The following is a 19,572-nucleotide window of genomic DNA, read 5'->3' on the forward strand; positions in this document are numbered from 1 at the left end:
ATCAATTATTATATATTTATTTGGAAGTAATAATATATTTGTGAATCTAAGCACATCATGATAAGCAATAATATTGAAATGATAAAAATTCTGTGGAAATAACAATAATATTGGAAATGAAAAAAATTCATGTTACATGAAATTTATTTTCGAATAGTTGACTACTTACTTTCATGATGATAGATTAGATGTTTGATTACATATTATTTACTGCTGTGTATTAAGAGTTAGGTCAAATGTGCATCAAGTGGCAGTATAAAAATGTTGCTTTTTTTAAACTTACCACTGCTTTATTAGAAAAACAATTTTGTAACAATCAAATAATAAATATATAAAAATCTATATTTGAAGCATATAAGAGTAAAATTTTTTATTTTTTGATTTAGAAACTATCAATCAAACTTTAAAATTTGAATTATATTTATATAATAAGTAGAAAGAAATATTAGCAAAGGAAAAATTTCATAATGAGTCATTGAACAATATATCAATCACTTTTGAACTGACCCCCCTACTATTTTAATGAAATTTGGTGGAACATGCACACATGATAAAGTAAACAATTCGAACAGTTTTTAATTTGAAATTTGTCCAAGTTATAAACACTTGAAAAAATAAAATTTTCACTGAAAAAACCACTAACTTGCATACATATAAATAACTGTATTTTTTTTTTACTTAAAAAAAGTTACTTTAAGAACTTTTATTTTATAAGTTACTTTTTTTTTACTTTAGAAGAAAGTAAATGGTGTTTAAAAAAAGATTTGAAACACCATTGCAATAAACCTTTCATTTGATACCTTATATGACTTTCTGAGGCTAGGTCAACTTTCAAAGCAACCTGATTTGACCTGTGATATGTGGTCTCAAAGAATTATGAAAGAAATATTTTTTTTTAACTACAACATTCTTCTACACCTTTCAAATTTGTAGCTTAGAAATTGAAATTTAAAAAAAAAAAAAAACATTAATTATTGCAAACCAAAATTTTTATTAATTGAAAGTGGTATGCTGTACAACTTTTTTCCCCTTTAAGACATTTCATACAATATACATGGAAAACTGAGTAAAAAGCCTAAAATTCTTAAACCAATATATAAATCAATGATTATTCATACCAAAAGTAGTATTTATCCCATACTTTTGTCTCCTAAAATGTATCGAAAATAACATTTTTATTTTTAGCAAGTGTATTATATTTTTCTTATTAAAAAATAGTTTACCTTTTGATATGCAAAAAATATGTGAAATAGTTACAAGATATGAATAACATTTATTTCATAGAAAATATTTTTTAAAATTATGATTATTAACTCTGTTACAATATGTTATGAACAGAATTAGTAATTTTTTAAACATATAAGCATTATAAAATTTTATGAAATAGTTAGGAATGATGTAGTGCTATTTTTTTGTTAATTATTTTTATCTCATTAGACGGTATGAAAAAATCTTAACCTGTTGTTGTTAGTACTTCAACCTTCTAAATGATCTGTGATTTATTTACTTTCAATATCAAAGGCTTCTGTGGGTACGAGTATGACAGTGAGGGTCCATGAGGCTGTAGAAAACGTATCTTAACTTCTTCGTAGTTTATATTTACATCTAAAATACATCGTATCCACCATTGGCTGTACTGCAAAATTACAACATACCCTCTAATATCTTCTAAGAGCAGTTCTAAAGGATGTAACACCACTGACTGGATCTTACTTTCAGATGAATTTTAATAAATTTTCGTTTTAATTGATGTGTGGCTTTCGTGTCTGTTTTCATATATTTTTTTGTGTACCGGAGATTGTGTGGCTTTTCAAAAAAGTGTCTCTATTTCTCACAATCATAATATGATTTTATAATACACAAAATTTGTTTATTGAACACAAATTTTAAAAAGTGTAAATAATTTACTCTAATTTTTATTTCATCAAAGTTTTTTTTTAAATTTTTTATAGGATTGTTTTGTGTTGAATGAATATCTAATTTAAATTGGTCTAAATGTTGCTAGCATATATATATATATAGATTTTTTTTTCTGAAAAAGTTATGTATGAATGCTGAAACATGAAGGAAGAAATTTTTTTTACAGTACAACTATCGTTTTATGTTAAAAGGGCATTTATTTTTTATGCTTTGTTTAGAAACATAAAGAGACCAAAGAACATCTTAAGGGATTGTGGATCTCATTTCAAATCAACTTAAATAAATAGAATTAAATTGTTTTTTATTATTTGAATTAACAGTATTTGTTTATGCTTACATGGTTACTGCTACTTTATAGCCTAAAATAATAATTTCTTGTTTTGTAATCAAATGGAGAAGTGTATTATTTCTTCTTAGTCTAAATCAACTACAGTTTAAATGGTCATAAAAAGTATATTTAATTCTTAATTTATTTACCATTTGTATCAATGTTAATGTACTCAAAGTTTGGTATGAAATAAAACCTAATATTAAAAAGAAGCTGCTTTTGTACATAGTCTCAAAAAAAAAAGCTACAAGTAAAGTAAAGTTTCATTTTTTCATAACATGTTACACATATATAATTTTTTTTCTTCATTTTTTTATCATGGCTAAAATAAATTTTCATAAATTTAATACAGAAAATGAGATTTGTTAAATATTTAGTTAATTTTTTACTCATGAAAAAAAAATATATATATAATTTTTATTTTATTTGCATGTATAGAATTGGCCTTTTATGTATAATCTGCACTAAGGCTCTTTCTCATACTGTTTAGCAGTTTTGGAATTTTGACATTTTTTTCAAAAAAATTATTGAATATAGCTTTTTTTATTTTATTTATTTTTGTCATTTCTTAGATGACCCTTTGACTATCCTTGGGCTGCAACCCGCAAACAGTAAGCCTATACTTATCCCCATGATTCATGCATAGAATAAAAAGGCATACCCCATTAATTTAACAGTACTTTTTATTATTTATTTTTAATTCTTTATTTGTAAAATCGCTGTTTGAACTCTAATGCACCATTGAAAAAGATTTTCCTTAGAGCATGAGTGGTGAGTTTTCATTGCTTATTACTAAGGAAAATAGTGAGGTTAACTGGTAATCAATAAATAATGTTTCAATTTTGATTTGCTACGTTTTATATATGGATTAATTGTATTTGAAGAGAAGTGTGCTTAGGATAAAGCTCAAACTGGACTGACTCTTTCTAGATGAAATTTCAGTTATAGTTTAATGACAGCATTACCAGAATCGACTACACTGTTCCAAACATCAATGATATTAAAGAAAGCTCATCAATATTTGCAACATGCCTGATAAACCTAGTATGAAACACAAGGATAAAAGCAGCAGAATTTTATTTATTTACTTTTTTTTTTCCAGAGTGCCTTCGACATTCTAAATGCTCCTCAATATCGTTTGAACACTAAGTTGTTCTTTTTTTCGTAAAATCTATGCAACTTTTTACAATAGCTCATTCTAAAGAGCGGTCGAAAATATGAGCACAAATGCTATGGCAATTCGCATTTCCGTCGTATCTATGAAGTTAAATTCAAGAATTTAAAAATATTTTCACATTACAGTAAAATTTATTTATCCAAAACTAATGTTGAAGTTCCTTTAAGAATTAAATATTATTTGTATTTTATTCATTAATGATTATAAAAAGAAGTGTATTTTAAAAGGTATGAAACATTTTATATCATTCTTAACATCATAATTTTTCAACATAATTTTGAAGAGACGTAGTAATTACAAGAAGTTAAAAAATGATATTTTTAAATTTTAGGTATTAGAAAAGCTATTTATCTTATTAAAATTTAAATTTGATTGTGAAAATTACCTAATTAATAATCACGTAAAATACTGTATATCATACAGGGTGTTCTGTAATTACATCTAACACGTTGTGAAAGCTGCAAATTGATATTTCATAGAGGAGAAAAAATGACAACTTCATCGTATCAGTTAAATTAATTGGTAAATAGGCGGTATGAAAAATAGAAAACCAGTTTGAATGGCCGATGACACACGAACGTGTTAAGTTTTAATCGCCTTCTAAGTTTTGTTTTCTCTAGTAATCACAAGTTTTTAGTCAATCCCACCTTCATCAGTCGTGATTCATTAAATTTTGATTTTTTTTTCCTTGCCTAAATATTAATATAATTTATGACCCTTAATGTGTGTACTCGTTTTTTTACTTACATTTCATCAAGGATTTTAAAAATATACATTAAGGTTGAACTTTATGAAATGCCCTGTTTAAGTTGAAACCTTTTATTGTTTTTAAATGAAATTATTACAACAACCAGTTTCGACAACAATGATTGTAATAGGATGATTTGAATGCAGTCATCCAACTCCATCCAAACTCAAATATGTTATGCAGTTTAAGTAATGATATTTAAGAGCTTTAAATCTGACTCTCAAAAAAAAAAAAAAAAAAAAAATCGGGATATTACTGAAAAATATTGTGATTGGAGCGCGTGGTTTTTATTTTATTTCATAATCGTCGTTCAACAGCCGACCCAATTTTGGGTTTACTGTTACCAATGTTCAACAACGTCGCCTTGTAATTTTGTACCCAATCCAGAAGACAAGGGAACTCTTGGATCAAGTGTTGGGAAATTTTTTTTATTGAAACTAACCCGCGTTTGCGTTACACGAAGAAAAAAACCACGAAATCCTATAATCCGTCTACCGTGGAGGATATTTTGCATCAGCACTGTAGTAGGTGCAAGCCGGGTGCGGAATTCGTATCGACCAGCCATTATTGGGATTCGAATCTGGTTCACCTCATTCGGAGGCGAATACTCTTTCCCTTGGTTCCATCTTCACTGAGTATAACTCTACAGGATGTTCCAATTTTATTGATTGGTACCAATTTTATTGTTTTGTCTAAATTTAGTCATCTTCAAAATGTAAATAGCAATTCGATCGTAATTTAAGGAAATAAACGTTTTTTTTCTCTTAATCCGCAATGATTAATGAGAAGCAACCATGAGGGTTGATCAGCAACGTAAACAAGGGGCGGAACTTTCCAGTTTTTAATTATAAAATTACAAAACTACGGAGTTGAACATTAGTGGTCGTAAACCCAAAAATTGGATCAGCTGTTCTACGACGGATATAAAATAAAATAAAATCTATCTATTATAGGCCTGGATAGTAGGGCACTGAACCCATGCCCAAGAGTTCGTGGGTTCATCCACAGCCGGCCGAAGACTGCCCGTGTAGTAAATGGTGACTGATGCAAGTTAAATCTATCGAGTTGCAAAGTCCTCCATGTTCCTATAACAAATCAATACCTCTGAGGGTACTGAAACAAAAATTTCCTTGTCTTCTGAATTTGTTCAAAATTACAAGGTTACAGAGTTGAACATTAGGAGTCGTAAACCTAAAATTAGGTCGGCTGTTCAACGATGGTTATAAAACAAAATCTATATTTTAAATAAGGCGAGTGAAAAAGTCTTTCTCACAGTTCAAATAAGGGGAAAAATCAAAACTGTTACTCGAGTAACCAAAAGTAGATTACAAGACAGGATGTGAATATTAAAGTGCAAGAGCGTTTAGTTTAGAATAGTAAATTAAGAAAAAGACTTCGACAAAGGAATAACATAAAAAGATTAGTTGAAGCGCTTTATGTTACACACACACATATATATATAGGGAGGGGGGAGAACTCCCCCCACTCTATAGGTACTGCTGCGGTCATAATTTTACTTCTTATAATCTTTGCTTAACTAAATTACGCCGAAGGAAAAAAATGTAGCTTTAACTTAAACTAAACTCAGTGGCGCGACAGCCCCTAGGGGGACAAGGCCTATTGGGCCCATCTCAGTTTTCTTGACATTGGGCTCTGGGGTACAGGAGCAGATGTTCCAGTTAGGTGGTCAGCCGAACGCGGAACTCCAAGTGTTTAGTTCCCAAGCATGCTTGGTACTCATTTGTCTACCCACTTAAGGGATGAAAGGCTGAGTCAACCTTGCCCGGCCTGAGGATCGAACCCAGGACCGGTGGCACGGGAGCGCAAAGCACTACCACTCAGCCACCGGGCGTCTAGCTTTAACTTAAGATAATTTAAAATCTGTTCTCCTATTTATATCCAATTATGATAGAGGCTATGTGTCTTTTTCGCTCGCACTCACTTGTTTTTTTCTATATTTTTAAAACATGAATGTAATTATAAATGGATGCAGAATTTAACAGAGTATTTATAGTTTGTCTAAGCTAAGAACTCCCCCCGCCACATGGTCTGAGGCCGTCTGCTGCTGTGGATACAAGAATAGCGTATTCCAGGGAAGGTAGCTAGCCGACCGGCCTGTGGAGGGGTTAGGGAACTGCCTTTGCACCAGAAAGGTTCTGGGATCGAATCCCGGGCAAGGCATGGATGTTCTTTTCTTCTCTGTGCTATCTGTCCTTACTGTGGGAGCAACGTTGGCCCACCTAATATGGTGCCCTTGTAAGAGAGGCCAACAAATCTGCCCTGTTAATGTCCGAATTGACGAACAATGTTAACACAGGAGGGCATTGGGGGGAGGGAAGGTAGCTTCTCTTCACTCTAGGGCTAACACAATAGACTGGAAAAAAAGTCCTCTTACTCTCGCTGAATCTTAGCCAAAATCTGTCCTAAGCAATGACCCCACATCCCTTGAAATAGTTAGACCTCGTTACCATAGTCACCGCCAAGGGTCTTGACAAATGGCTAGGCGAGTTTTTACTTTAGACAAACTATACATTAACTAGTTCATTAAACATTTTTTTAGAAAAAATTGCACGTTGAGACATAAAGGTTTGCCACCCCTGGACTAAACCATCCGACAGAGAGCAATGAAATTTGGCATACTAATAGTTCGTCGCACGAAGGTTACTGTTCACATTAAAAACATTATATTACAAACCGTTCGAGCGAAAAACGGATTGGAACATTCTTGCGTCATGTCCACTTAATTACATGTCGGATAATCGAATAACAAGCTTACACGAATGGAACCAAATCATTTTGTATGCAACTAATGTTAAACTTCCCCGTTTAAACTTACATTCTTTGTTTTTTGTCCCCGCCTAATTGCATGAAGAAGAGGTACTGAAATGAAAAAATTTTGTTTATTTTGGAGAAATGCTTCACTAACTAAAATGAAATTTTCGTTTTTCAGTTAAGATAAGGATACAATAGGTGGTCACTTCAAAAGGGTCCTGTTCATTAGTTGGTCTAAACAGGTGTTAGGGGTAAAATTGAAAAAAAAAATCTAATCTTGCTGCTAGTTATACATTGAAGTGAGCGACGAGTGTTTTACCCCTCTTTGAATTATAGTTTGTTTACGGTAAGAACTCCCCCCGCCACTAAATCTGAGGCCGTCTGCTGCTAAGGAAACAAGAATAGCGAATTTCAGGGAGGGTAGCTTCTCTTTACTTTAGGGCAGTGTTTCCCAAACTTATGACTTTTGTGTACCCTTTCTAAATTTTTCGTAATGCTGTGTACCACTAATAAAAAAATGAGTGTATTTTTTACAATAAAAAAAATTGCACAAAAGTTAAAAATCACAACTGGCTGTTGACACCACTAATTATTAACTGCAAACTCCGCAAAAAATAGCAAATAGAAAAATACGTAATCGTAAATTTTCATGGCTAGCTTTGTTTTTAAATAAGTTTGTTTGAAATTTTCGTTTATTGCAAGATATTTCGCATAAGGACGCGTACCCTCGCTAAACTGTTCCCGTACCCCTGGGGGTACGCGTACCACACTTTGGGAAACACTGCTTTAGGGCAATATGAAGAAAAATGATTCCCTTTCTCTCCCCCACCCGAGACAAAATATATCCTAAATAGTGACCCACACCCCTATTTGAAATAGTTATACCTTGTTACCATAGTCACCCCCACAGGTCCAGACGAATAGGGGAGTTCTTACTTTAGACAAATTGTACTTACTTACACATCATTTAGAATTTTAAAAAGGTACAGAGTGATTTGTTTTGTAATCAAGATTTGTGGTCCCCTCCTGGTGCGCTATTAGCTTTCATAAGAAAAAATTTCAAAAACGTAACAAATCAGTATACAGTGTGTCTTTCTCTTAAGTAAGAATAATTATTGCTTAATCCAGAGAATAACTCTGAGAATGATTGCAAGTTCAGCGAGAAAAGGATGGATTTGAATTAATAGAGGGGGGGGGGCAATGAATCTGGGAAACGATATATTAAAAAAAATTCCAAACTAAAACAGCTCATTAATTTGGAAATTCTCAAGACGAGGTTAGAAAAAAAAAGTTTTAAAATAAATAATCTGACTATACGTTTGAGAGGAATACGCAATTATTCATGAAAGTCTTAATAGAAACTGAAAGGGAAAATCTAATTTTGATAAATTGACGAATTAAACGGGTATAAAAATAGTCTTCAATTATATATTTTTTCGGAAGGGATCAAATAATATTTTAGTACCTATATGTTATACTATTCACTAATATTGATTTATTTTTATATAACTTTAAATGACATTTATATTTTATGATACTAACACAGATACTATTAATCAAAATTGTTTATTGATCATAAAACTAAGTTTATTTAATCAAAACACTATAATTTGCATTAAATACCATTAAAAATAAAATTTCGCAGAAATTTAGGATAGAATATTGCACTATCCTTTTAATCGAATAACCCGCTCAATTGCATAGATTTGGCTGGAACTGATGATATTCCTTTAAGCGGGGTTGACTGGTTAAGCCTTAGCCGTTGTTTCCTCAAAAATCTTAAAGATAACATCATTGATACTTTATAGCTCTATTTAATAACAATAAAAAAGAGTTATTGCTTGTACTTTATTTAGTTTTTTTTTTCTCGCTACGTCATAATTTCAATCAACAACAGTTCCGCAATTGACTGATTGTTGACACGTTCTCAGCAGATCACCGAAGTCGAGCATAACTGGCTGCTGTCAGCATGCGGGTGAAAAACTACTTGGATCAATCTGTGAAGGGACCGAGGGTGTGAGGTATTGGTTCTCGTTAAAATGTTATACGTAAGTACTTGACTTCACGCGCATGTCGTCGGTCTATCGAAGCGAAGGGAGCCTCACCTCGGCAGAGTTCAAAATTGTGATAGCATGTCTTCAGATGATTGTCAGGAATGTTTACCAGACCGTTACCAATAGCCCATTGAGCAGCTTTAGTGCGACGTAAACAACAACAATGAAAAAAAAAATTTACGTGGTAGCACTATGTCACCAAATTATCTCTGAAGTTATCTGAAATCACGTATTTAATTTGTCACGTCTGTCAAAATGTGTTTCGGTATAAGTAAATAATTTAAAAACAGCGGTAATTAAAATTAAAAAAAAATTCTTTTGCAATGAAAGGCAAAATTAATGGGAAAGTGGTACTAATTTGCTTAGGAAAAACGTAGAAAATTACTTCAGTTTTATTAACAGCTGTCCCTCTTTTCTTTTTCTCTGGCCTTTTAATTCCTAGTAAGAATATATATATTTTTTTTGGTATTCTCTCTTTAAAAATAAAAAGTCAAACAGCTGATAAAAAATATTTGTTAGATTACGGAATTATATATTTTACTGAAATATAAAATTCAAAATAATTAGTTTGGAAAAATCTTTTTTTGATTCATATTCAAAAATGTATTAATGATTTTGTAAATTAAAGAAGTTTCAATTATAAATAACTGTTTCGCTAAGATTTAAATAACTGCATATTAGTTAAATTGTTTGGAAGTGAACCGCGTTTGAAATATTTGACTTTTTATGAAGGAAAAGACATGGTGTTTCACGTTATATTTCATCTCACCAAATATTATTAAACTTCTAAATTTATTTCTCACCTACCCTGACATGAATAAATACAAAGAAATAATGAAAAAAAATATATTTAATGAAAATTCTGAGTCAAAGTGTTAATGCTGAAGCTCAGTTCATTTAAGTAATGTAATAGATGCATATTGAAATACTAAAAAGTAAGCCATTATGTTACAAAAAGCAACATTTATGGAGTTCAGGTACTTATTCGTATAGATTAATCGTAAACAAGCGCCATACTATTATTGTCGCCAATGATGTTTAATTAATATGGGTAATTCCTATTATATAAATTAAAAAAATTACTTATTTACAAAAATTCCAAGTTAATGGTTAATTTCGATATTATGCCTAGTAATGTTGAATACAGTTAATCTCAATTTTAATGGGCTGAACAACAAAAAACAGGTTTTGTTATGTTTTTGCTTATTAATTTTGTCAGTATATACCGTTCAGTTTTGTCCACGATTTCATTGGGTTGTTCAGTACCGAGTTATTGTTTTTTTGATTTTATTAATCCTGTTCGAAGAGTGGATATCTAGCTAGTTGAAAATAAAAAAAAGTTGAATTACAGTTCGTTAAAAATAAGTTAACTAACGCTTTTCGTTTCCCGAAACTCTTGTTTTTTTCTCAGGTCAAGAGCTAGCCCTTGTACAATACTTATCAATATTTTAGTCAAATAACTTCTAAACGTACTATTGGACGTATTTTCAAAATTTTAATTAAATATAGTAGCATTAAATTCTAACTTGAGATTCATTTAAACTGAAATAGTTGCAGTGTTATAGTAGTAGCACCTTGGATACATATGTACTATAAAATAGTATCTTTCTCTTGATATACATCTTCAAGAAAGAATAAATAAATGAGATAAATTTTCTTTTGAATATATTTATTTTTAGTGGTAAGAGTACAGCATATGTAAAAAGTATAAAAAAGGAAGAAAAAAAAATTATTCAAGTTGGATCTGAGAATTTGAAGCACGTATATATGTTTTTGTTCTTACACAATAAACAGAGTATGGTAGCTAGCTTGACTCTATGAAGGTGCTTGCAGATGCAATCATATAAGGTCTATGACCACTATCAGTGGCATCATCCTGAGAAAAAGAGCAGCTAAGTCTTTCTTTATAACTATTGCATAGCTGCCAACCTTATGAATCAAAAATGAGGAACACTACATGCGACAAAATTATACGCACTAATTACGAGAGTAAGATAAAAATTTAATTATTAAATCATAACATTAATAGACATACATTTAAATATGTAAATTAGTAAAACAAAACTATAAACACTATCTTTTGTGGGAAACTTATAATATTAATGTTTTATAATTAGGAATACCGGTATAATATATTAAAAACAAACATTACCTATTAATATATAATTATTTATCTCCAAATTATAAAACACTGGTAAATAATAATCTACATCATAAACAAATATTTCTGATGCAAGTGTTTAAATACTACAAAAAAAAAAATTTCCAAAAATAATAATTTAGTTAAATAATCAGCAACAGACAGCTATTGGAATAATATTTTCCAATAAAAAGCTACTAAAAATTACTTTAGCACAATAATCACAGGATGCATGCTTGTGGCAATCAGAAAAAAGGATTGGTTTAAAATCAAAAATTTTATGAAAATTCAGAATTTTTATAAAAATATCAGATTGGATTTAAAAATTAGGAACAAATCCGAAAAATTCTGAACAGTTGGCAGCTATGCTATTGTCTGCTTAGTCAGCTGTAAAATAAAAGCATTTTTCTAGATAAAAAAATAGAAATCATGCTACTTTAAAATTCTACAGTGGATCAGAATCCAATCAAAGACTTCAGTTATATTAATAACTGACAACCGTGCCGGAAAATAAAGAGCTTAATTATTTTTATGAATTTAAAAAATATACAATTATATTTAATACATATAGCAAAATCAATGACTGAAATGTTATCTTGTTACGGTACAGAGATATTCTTCAAACTAAATGAGACTCTGCATAAACCATTGTAGAAAATCAAGTCCTGGTAAATATATCTCACAGAAAAGCTTTAAGCAGACAATGCTGTGAGACCATTCCCCGGGACAAACATGAATCATCAGCAGAATCCAGGCAAAAGCTAGAAGAGAACAAGTTGCTTCAAATTAATATTGTAATCAAGATACCTTGTTAAGATTTCAACCAATGGTTAAGTATATAGATAAAAGCACAACTCTTCAAATTGTGAATCTAATAAAGGATTGCATACATTAGTTTGAATCAATTTGAATTACAGAATGAAAGAACTTTTAGCACAGAAGTATAAGTTTTAAGTTATAAGCACAGATTAACAGAAAATTTTTTTTTATTATTAAATCTGGCATTTCCATCTTTTTCCACGCATATGGCATACTTGCGACACTTTCAGAGTGGTCTCACAACTCTTTTGGGAGGAAGCATCACTCAAACTCATACTCGGAGATTTGACACATCTGTCACTTTAAAATCAAGACATAAAAAAGGAGTGTAAATTATTGCAACATTAGCTTTGTTGCTCGATTTTTTCTTTTTGCAGATCCCCAATTTAGTCAGGTTACTTACATCTGAAAGAGAGGGAAAGTGTCTGATTAATATTATTTAATATATCTATTGCAACATCAATCAGGGTTTACATATAAAGACTAATGGCTTTAAGAACAAGACAATCACAGGACATTACATCACAGCATTTAATAGTTAGTCACAGCACAGATTTTATTATATTTTCTTTACACAACATAAATGACCCCACAGCCAATTGTTCAGTTGGTGTGTGCACTGTTGAGTCACCGTTTACCCTAGAGACAGCCACGTAGGCTTCTTAAAGGCACGAGTCCATGATGGATCATGGAATGTGCATGTTGTGTTATCCCCACGCTGACTTTTAATGATGAGCCAGTACATGTTGATGTGTTTGTCCATTGTTCAGGTTTGATTGCACTGTTCCCAGTTTTTTAGTATCTAATCATCTAAATTCTGTCGACATCACCAGTTCCTTAATGAATATTATTTTCTAAACCTTTTACAAGAATAAAAAATAAAATCATAAATTAATTTTCTAAACTTATTAGTATCTAGATCAAACATTAAATTAGTTTTTATTTAGAATGCAATAAATGCCACTGATAAAAACAAAAGTAATAAATATTTTTGAAATAATCAAAGTAAAAGAATATATATTATTAATAAAAGAGGAATATACTAACTGGTAGGGCACTGTCTTTTCCTTAACCACGTTGTGATTAAAGACAAATACTGATAAACATTAAAAGATCATTTAATTCATTCTGACTTTAATTATTTTATTAATACTGTAATAATTTATAAACAGTGCTGTACTAACAGTAAACAATCCATACTATAACAATACAGTTGGGGAAAAAAACTCACAACGATTAAGGTATAATGCCACTGTTAAAAATATACAATTCTCCGAATAATCAAAACATTATAGTAATAAAAGAGAAAGATACTAACTAAGACACTCATATTAGCTTCTGTTAAGTCTAGATCTCATTTAAGCTAACAAAGAATAGAATTAGATCAATCTCCGTGCAATCATAATTTTTTATAATCTCTTTTAGTGTTGAACATATACCCATTGCTATTTAGAAATAGCAATTGGCATTATTCATTAGCGTTATTAGCATTATTCATTTAGTATATTTTACCAAAGGCATTTAAAGTGGAAGAGTATTTATAATTCAGGTACAATGCTCTAAACAATCTTCCCTCTGTCCTTTAAGCAGGGATGAGAGTAGTCAGAAAGTAAAAAAGAGGAAATCCAAAAAACAAAAAAAAAGAAAATAAAAAGAAGAAAAATATATATATATATATAAACAAAAATTTGACAAAAAAGTGCGATTTTTAAACTTGTAAATCATGTGAATATAAATTCCGATATGAGACTTTTCATTCACGTAAATATGAAACTCTACATCGAATTTAAAAAATGCGAAAATACAAATCATGATTTTTTAATTTTTTGATCACGATGCATAATTTTTAAATCGCACGATATTACAACCACAAAAACGAATCACGATATTGGATTTTGAGCTCACGTGAATACGAATTGCTACATAGGGCTTTAAAAGCTCGTAAATACAAATCGCGATATTGTTTTTTAAATCTCGTAAGTAAGAATCGCACTGTACAATATTTAAATCGCCTGAATAAGAATCGCAACGTTCAACTTTTAAATCAGGTAAATACGAAAATTAACAAAACAATTACTCAAGCTTATTCGATTAACAAAACAATAATGAAGATAAACGAATTTGTGAAGGGTCTGAGTAAAGGATAAATTATTTTGTGAAATGTCCGTTTTTATGAAAAGATATTTTGTGAATAGTTCGTTAACGGACCCAAATCTCTTCTAAACAGATATCTGACTGTGACTACTCTTTCTTATTTGTATGGGATGAGTTCTGGTTATCTGGCTAAATGTCAAGACAAGATTACAATATTTTTATATTATTAGTATATAAAGTTGTGTATAAATACACTTCTTTTTTTTAGCAACTTTGCTATGCATTCTTCAAAGATGTTTGCCAGTTGAATATGGCCCTGGCAGTTTAAATGTATGTGATCTTAACCAATACATTCATCCACAGATAAAGCTGATTCACAGAACATTAGCCCAAGTAAAATTCACAAAGTTTTAATTACTTCATTGAATCGCTTTATAGTGACGTTTTCAAGATTAACAAAGTGTTGATGCATAAGCTGATCTTTCAGCAAGAGAAATTTCTAAACTCTTCGGTCGAGAAAAACAACTCAGAAATATTTCTGTATTGTGATCTGCCGTGCCAACTACAATCGCCAAGGTGCTAAACAGATTTTAAACTTGCAAATTTAATAACAAAAAAAAAAACACATGTAGATAGTTGTCCGGGGGTGGTTACGAGTTATACCTTCTGAGTTCCCTTCTCTTTTTATTAGTTCCTGGCGGCTGGCTACCCAGAATTATTCTTCCACAGATAACCAAACAAAATCTCCCCAATAACCCCACAAATTTTATTAACCACACAAGCCAGTTTTTTAAAGTTGGGCATTGTACCCAATTGCACATCATTAGTTCCTTTATTTTTAAGAAAAGCAAAATAAATTATTATTTTATAGCACAACCATAAGTAATATTAATAAAAAAATAAATAAGTATCTGAATTAGAATAGTTACACAAGATACTAACAATGCCAACAAATGGTTTAGATACATAATCATTAAATATGTAAATAAATTACATTTCAACTTACCAATATGAATTAAGACAAAAACACAATCGTCCCTTCACAACTGCACACTTAATTTGTCCACACCGATTCCAGGGTGTGCAAACATCGATATCCCATTTTCATTCAGCATTTAAGTAATTAGCCAAATACTTCTCCAAGGAATCACCTAGTAAAATAGTATTTTATGAAGAGAAAGAAGAAATATGAAAAGTTTGCTTTACATTGTCCACGTAAAAATCTTAGGGTAATGAAAAAAATACAATTATAGATATAGTTTGAGAAGTTAAATAATTGAAAAATTTCAATTTCATATTAATATCCAATAAAGATAACTTAAATTTAAGATAACTTGCTAATCTGAATTATCTTCTAATTTATTATAGTATTTGTATTATGTATTTTAAATAAAACAAATTATTGAGTACAAATTGTTTTGCACATAATTGTGATACACCTATAGAATAAAACTTTTTTTTGAAAGTATGCATGCTCATAATTTATTCAATAGTTAAGACAACCTAAAAGAATAATAATGAATGCAGTAACTGTGAATGAAAATGATAAATATTATCTAAATTTGTTCCATTTCTCTCAGAGTTTTTTTTTAGATTAGTTTACAATAAAATTGAAACAAATTATTTTAGACATGATCAAAACCCTCTTCACTATTTTTAAGAAAATTCAATAATAATCTTTCTATATATAATAAGTTTTAATTAGCAACATATTTCATAGAAAAAAAAGATACCTCTGTATTATGTCACTAAAATAAACATAAATCAAGTAATTCAACTAAATGAAATTTCATTACTAAACTGCTTCACACAATTTCGGCAGATCAAACAAAGGATTTCTAAGGAAGCAGAGAAAAACTTTGATAAATGAATTTTTATAACGATTTTCTTAAAATACATACATTTTACAAACTATTTACTTTAAAATCTAACGCGTGGTATTCACAGATATTTAATAAAATTCATTAATCTTTTTAAAAATTTCATGTAATTTTTTTATATACTGCTATGAAACGTACACTAATATTATAAATCTTTAATTAATAAGAATTACCTGTAATTAAAACTTTCATGGTGATAAAATATGAAATCCCGCGCAGCCAAATACAGAAAATGGCTTCCTCTAACAATAGCTTTTGTTTAAACAACGCCAATTGCTTTGGCGAAAAAGTTTGGTCACACAATCAATATAGGGTTATAAGAAGATTGATGGATAAAAGCTAGCGTCAAGCTCACTCCGCCCAGTTACCAATTCCTAAATTGACCAAATATCGTTCCTTTGCATGTCCCCCCTGGGGAAATAAACGTTGGCCGAGCTTTATTCCATGATTTTGTACATGAAGAATTTGAACAACAGGGATTAGATGCTGCTGCTGTTATTGATAACTTAAATGAAGATATTGCCGGAGAACATATAGCAATGGAACAAAATCTTATGAATGCTGAGGCAGCTGGGTAAGTTTAACATTATAACCATAGAGCATGGATTCTAAAGCGGTAGGATATCCAGCTCGCGCTAAGAAAACGGAAGCAGGTCTTTTTCACCCTCCCAAACAGACGCTGTATCTAGCTCCACAACTCCACCTAACGGCCAGAGTAAAAGCTCTGGCAAAAACAAGTTCTGAGTGAGGGGGGGGGGAGTAGAGTCTCCGTTTCTCTCCTCATCAGGGGATGATAACGAAAGCGTTGATCACAAATCTTGGTTGAGTTTAACGACTTTAGTATTCATTTGTGTAACTTTAGCCTATTAAGTATTATTAATTGTTTAGTTTGTTTCTTCCTTTTTTATTTAGGCTTGCAAAAAATTTTAATTTATAATTGGATAGACTAAAGTAACAGATTAATTGAATAATTTTGCGATTTAAGAAAGTGTATTTTGATAACCTAATTTTAAGAACTGTAAAAACGTTTAAAAAAAATAGTCCGTTTCATTTAAATAAAAATTAAAGAATTTGCTGATTTTCTTTTTACGTAATTGATTCTATTGATTTTTCAATGATTTCAAAGAATTTACAAAAGATAAAGCAGACAAATATATTTTTTTGAGAGATACATTTTTGATGATTATTTTATTGAAATTTTTTGAAACGAACTTATAAAATTATGTGGCCAATTTCATTTTATTACAAGTCAAAATTATTATTAAATATTGCTTGGTTTTTATTTTCGAGACTTTGTTTTACAGTGATATTATAGAATTTTCTCAGGGCTAAACGTACATCATGTAAAAGCAAACATTTATTAATTTAGTTTTTTAGTAAAAGAAGTTATTTTTCAGACATTATTTCCTTCTTTCACATTTTTCTAAAACAAATTCACAAAGTTAAATGCTATTTTAGTAGTTCAAAAATTAATCAAACGTAAAATAAAAATTAATTATTAATTCAATTGGGGAGCTATAGATTTTAATTAATTGAATGTTAAACTTTGAAAGAACTGTATTAAAACTGTTTTTCCCTTAATTCTTTTCAAATAAAAATTACGCTTTTATTGTCCTTTGATGCAATTTTCTAGTAAACTCTGCCTCTGTTCAAATAGTTAATTTTAGAAACTTAAACATTTTTTAATAAACTACATTGTCAAAAAAATAATAATAAATTTCCATATAAAAAAAAGGCAAGCATAAAAAGTTTAGGAAAACATGATTTTGACACAGTTTTAACAGTAAAAAAAAAGAAAGAAAACAATCTCAGTCTATAAATTCGGCCTAATATGCTGGATAACTACATATTAATAGGAAAAAAAGTCATACCGTGGCAATTATCATTGGAAGAATTCTCTTGCTTCTGCTTCATTAACTCTTGGCCAAATATCACTGACCCCAAAGAGCTGCATAGTTTTACTAACGTCAGCTTCAATGGAGTCAATTATTTAGCAATACATGTTTTGATGACTCAAAGGATGATACTTCACACACCACTCATAAGGAAGAAACGCTCTAGGATCCAAAACATTTAAAGTAATTTTAAATAAACTTAATTATGTATTTTAAACTAAGTCAAAGAGCAAGCTGTGCGATATATAATATATATCTCACAGTTATAATATAAGTACAATTTGTAAATTCCAGCACAAGGAAGTATAAATTAATCCACCACACTATAATCTCTTCTTCATCTTTAGAGACCACTAGCTATAAAAATAATTAATATCTCAAACGTGAAATTTATGAATGGCAAAAAATAGAAAAATTAAAGTTCCAGGGCAATGTCAGAAAAATCTAAAGAAGCAAAAAAAAAAAAAACTGCAGGTTAATAGTTCCTATCACAATTTCTTCTTCACCTTTGGGAAGCACTGGCCATAAAAATAAACAATTATATTTCTTTAATTCCTGAAATATATCATTAGAGAATTAATTACTGAGTCAAACATAACATGTATGAAAATGAAAAAAATAAATAAATAAAGTTCCAGCCAAAAGCCAGAAAAGTAGTTATCTGTAAAGTCCACCAGCTGGAAATGAAAACTTATTAATACTTCAAACATAAAATTTATGAATGGCAAAAAAATAAAATATTAAAGTTCCAGGGTAATGTCAGAAAAATCTAAAAAAGCAAAAAAAACTGCAGGTTAATAGTTCCTATCACAATTTCTTCTTCACCTTTGGGAAGCACTGGCTATAAAAATAAACAACTATAATTCTTTAATTCCTGAAATATATCATTAGAGAATTAATTACTGAGTCAAACATAACATGTATGAAAATGAAAAAAATAAATAAATAAAGTTCCAGGCAAAAGCCAGAAAAGTAGTTATCTGTAAAGTCCACCAGCTGGAAATGAAAACTGATTAATACTTCAAACATAAAATTTATGAATGGCAAAAAAATAAAATATTAAAGTTCCAGGGTAATGTCAGAAAAATCTAAAGAAGCAAAAAAAACTGCAGGTTAATAGTTCCTATCACAATTTCTTCTTCACCTTTGGGAAGCACTGGCTATAAAAATAAACAATTATATTTCTTTAATTCCTGAAATATATCATTAGAGAATTAATTACTGAGTCAAACATAACATGTATGAAAACGAAAAATAAATAAAGTTCCAGGCAAAAGCCAGAAAAGTAGTTATCTGTAAAGTCCACCAGCTGGAAATGAAAACTGATTAATGCTTCAAACATAAAATTTATGAATGGCAAAAAAATAAAATATCAAAGTTCCAGGGCAATGTCAGAAAAATCTAAAGAAGCAAAAAAAAAAAAAAAAAAAGAAAAAAAAAAAAAAAAAAAACAGCAGGTTAATAGTTCCTATCACAATTTCTTCTACACCTTTGGGAAGCACTGGCTATAAAAATAAACAGTTATATTTCTTTAATTTCTGAAATATGAGTTCATTTCTGATATATATCATTAGAGAATTAATTACTGAGTCAAACATGACATGTATAAAAATGAAAAAATAAATAAATAAAGTTCCAGGCAAAAGCCAGAAAAGTAGTTATCTGTAAAGTCCACCAGCTGGAAATGAAAACTGATTAATGCTTCAAACATAAAATTTATGAATGGCAAAAAAATAAAATATTAA

The 19,572-nt window shown here is 29.8% G+C and overlaps 1 protein-coding gene and 1 long non-coding RNA gene across 3 annotated transcripts in view; one reads left to right on the plus strand and one right to left on the minus strand.

The window, feature by feature from the left end:
• Positions 1–10,053: 10,053 nt before the first annotated feature.
• LOC147811909 (uncharacterized) lies at positions 10,054–16,220 on the minus strand. Of its 2 annotated transcripts, XR_015433180.1 has the most exons (3): positions 16,106–16,220; positions 15,059–15,203; positions 10,054–12,363 (listed from the first exon to the last, which is right to left on the minus strand). It is a non-coding gene; the product is annotated as an uncharacterized LOC147811909 (long non-coding RNA). The 2 variants fall into 2 exon arrangements; XR_015433179.1 differs by lacking the exon at positions 10,054–12,363 and having other exon boundaries at positions 12,476–15,203.
• A 152-nt stretch (positions 16,221–16,372) lies between these two features.
• The window catches only part of LOC107454098 (apoptosis regulator R11-like), a 49,435-nt gene continuing 46,235 nt past the window's right edge, over positions 16,373–19,572 (plus strand). Inside the window, exon 1 of the mRNA XM_087161559.1 lies at positions 16,373–16,506. Within this exon, the coding sequence (XP_087017685.1) occupies positions 16,472–16,506 (35 nt within the window). The 5' untranslated portion in view covers positions 16,373–16,471. The remainder of the gene's footprint in view (positions 16,507–19,572) is intronic.

This window comes from Parasteatoda tepidariorum, chromosome 4 (genome assembly GCF_982258835.1).
Source record: "Parasteatoda tepidariorum strain Cologne lab strain chromosome 4, Ptep-v5.0, whole genome shotgun sequence".
Lineage (NCBI taxonomy): Eukaryota > Metazoa > Arthropoda > Arachnida > Araneae > Theridiidae > Parasteatoda > Parasteatoda tepidariorum.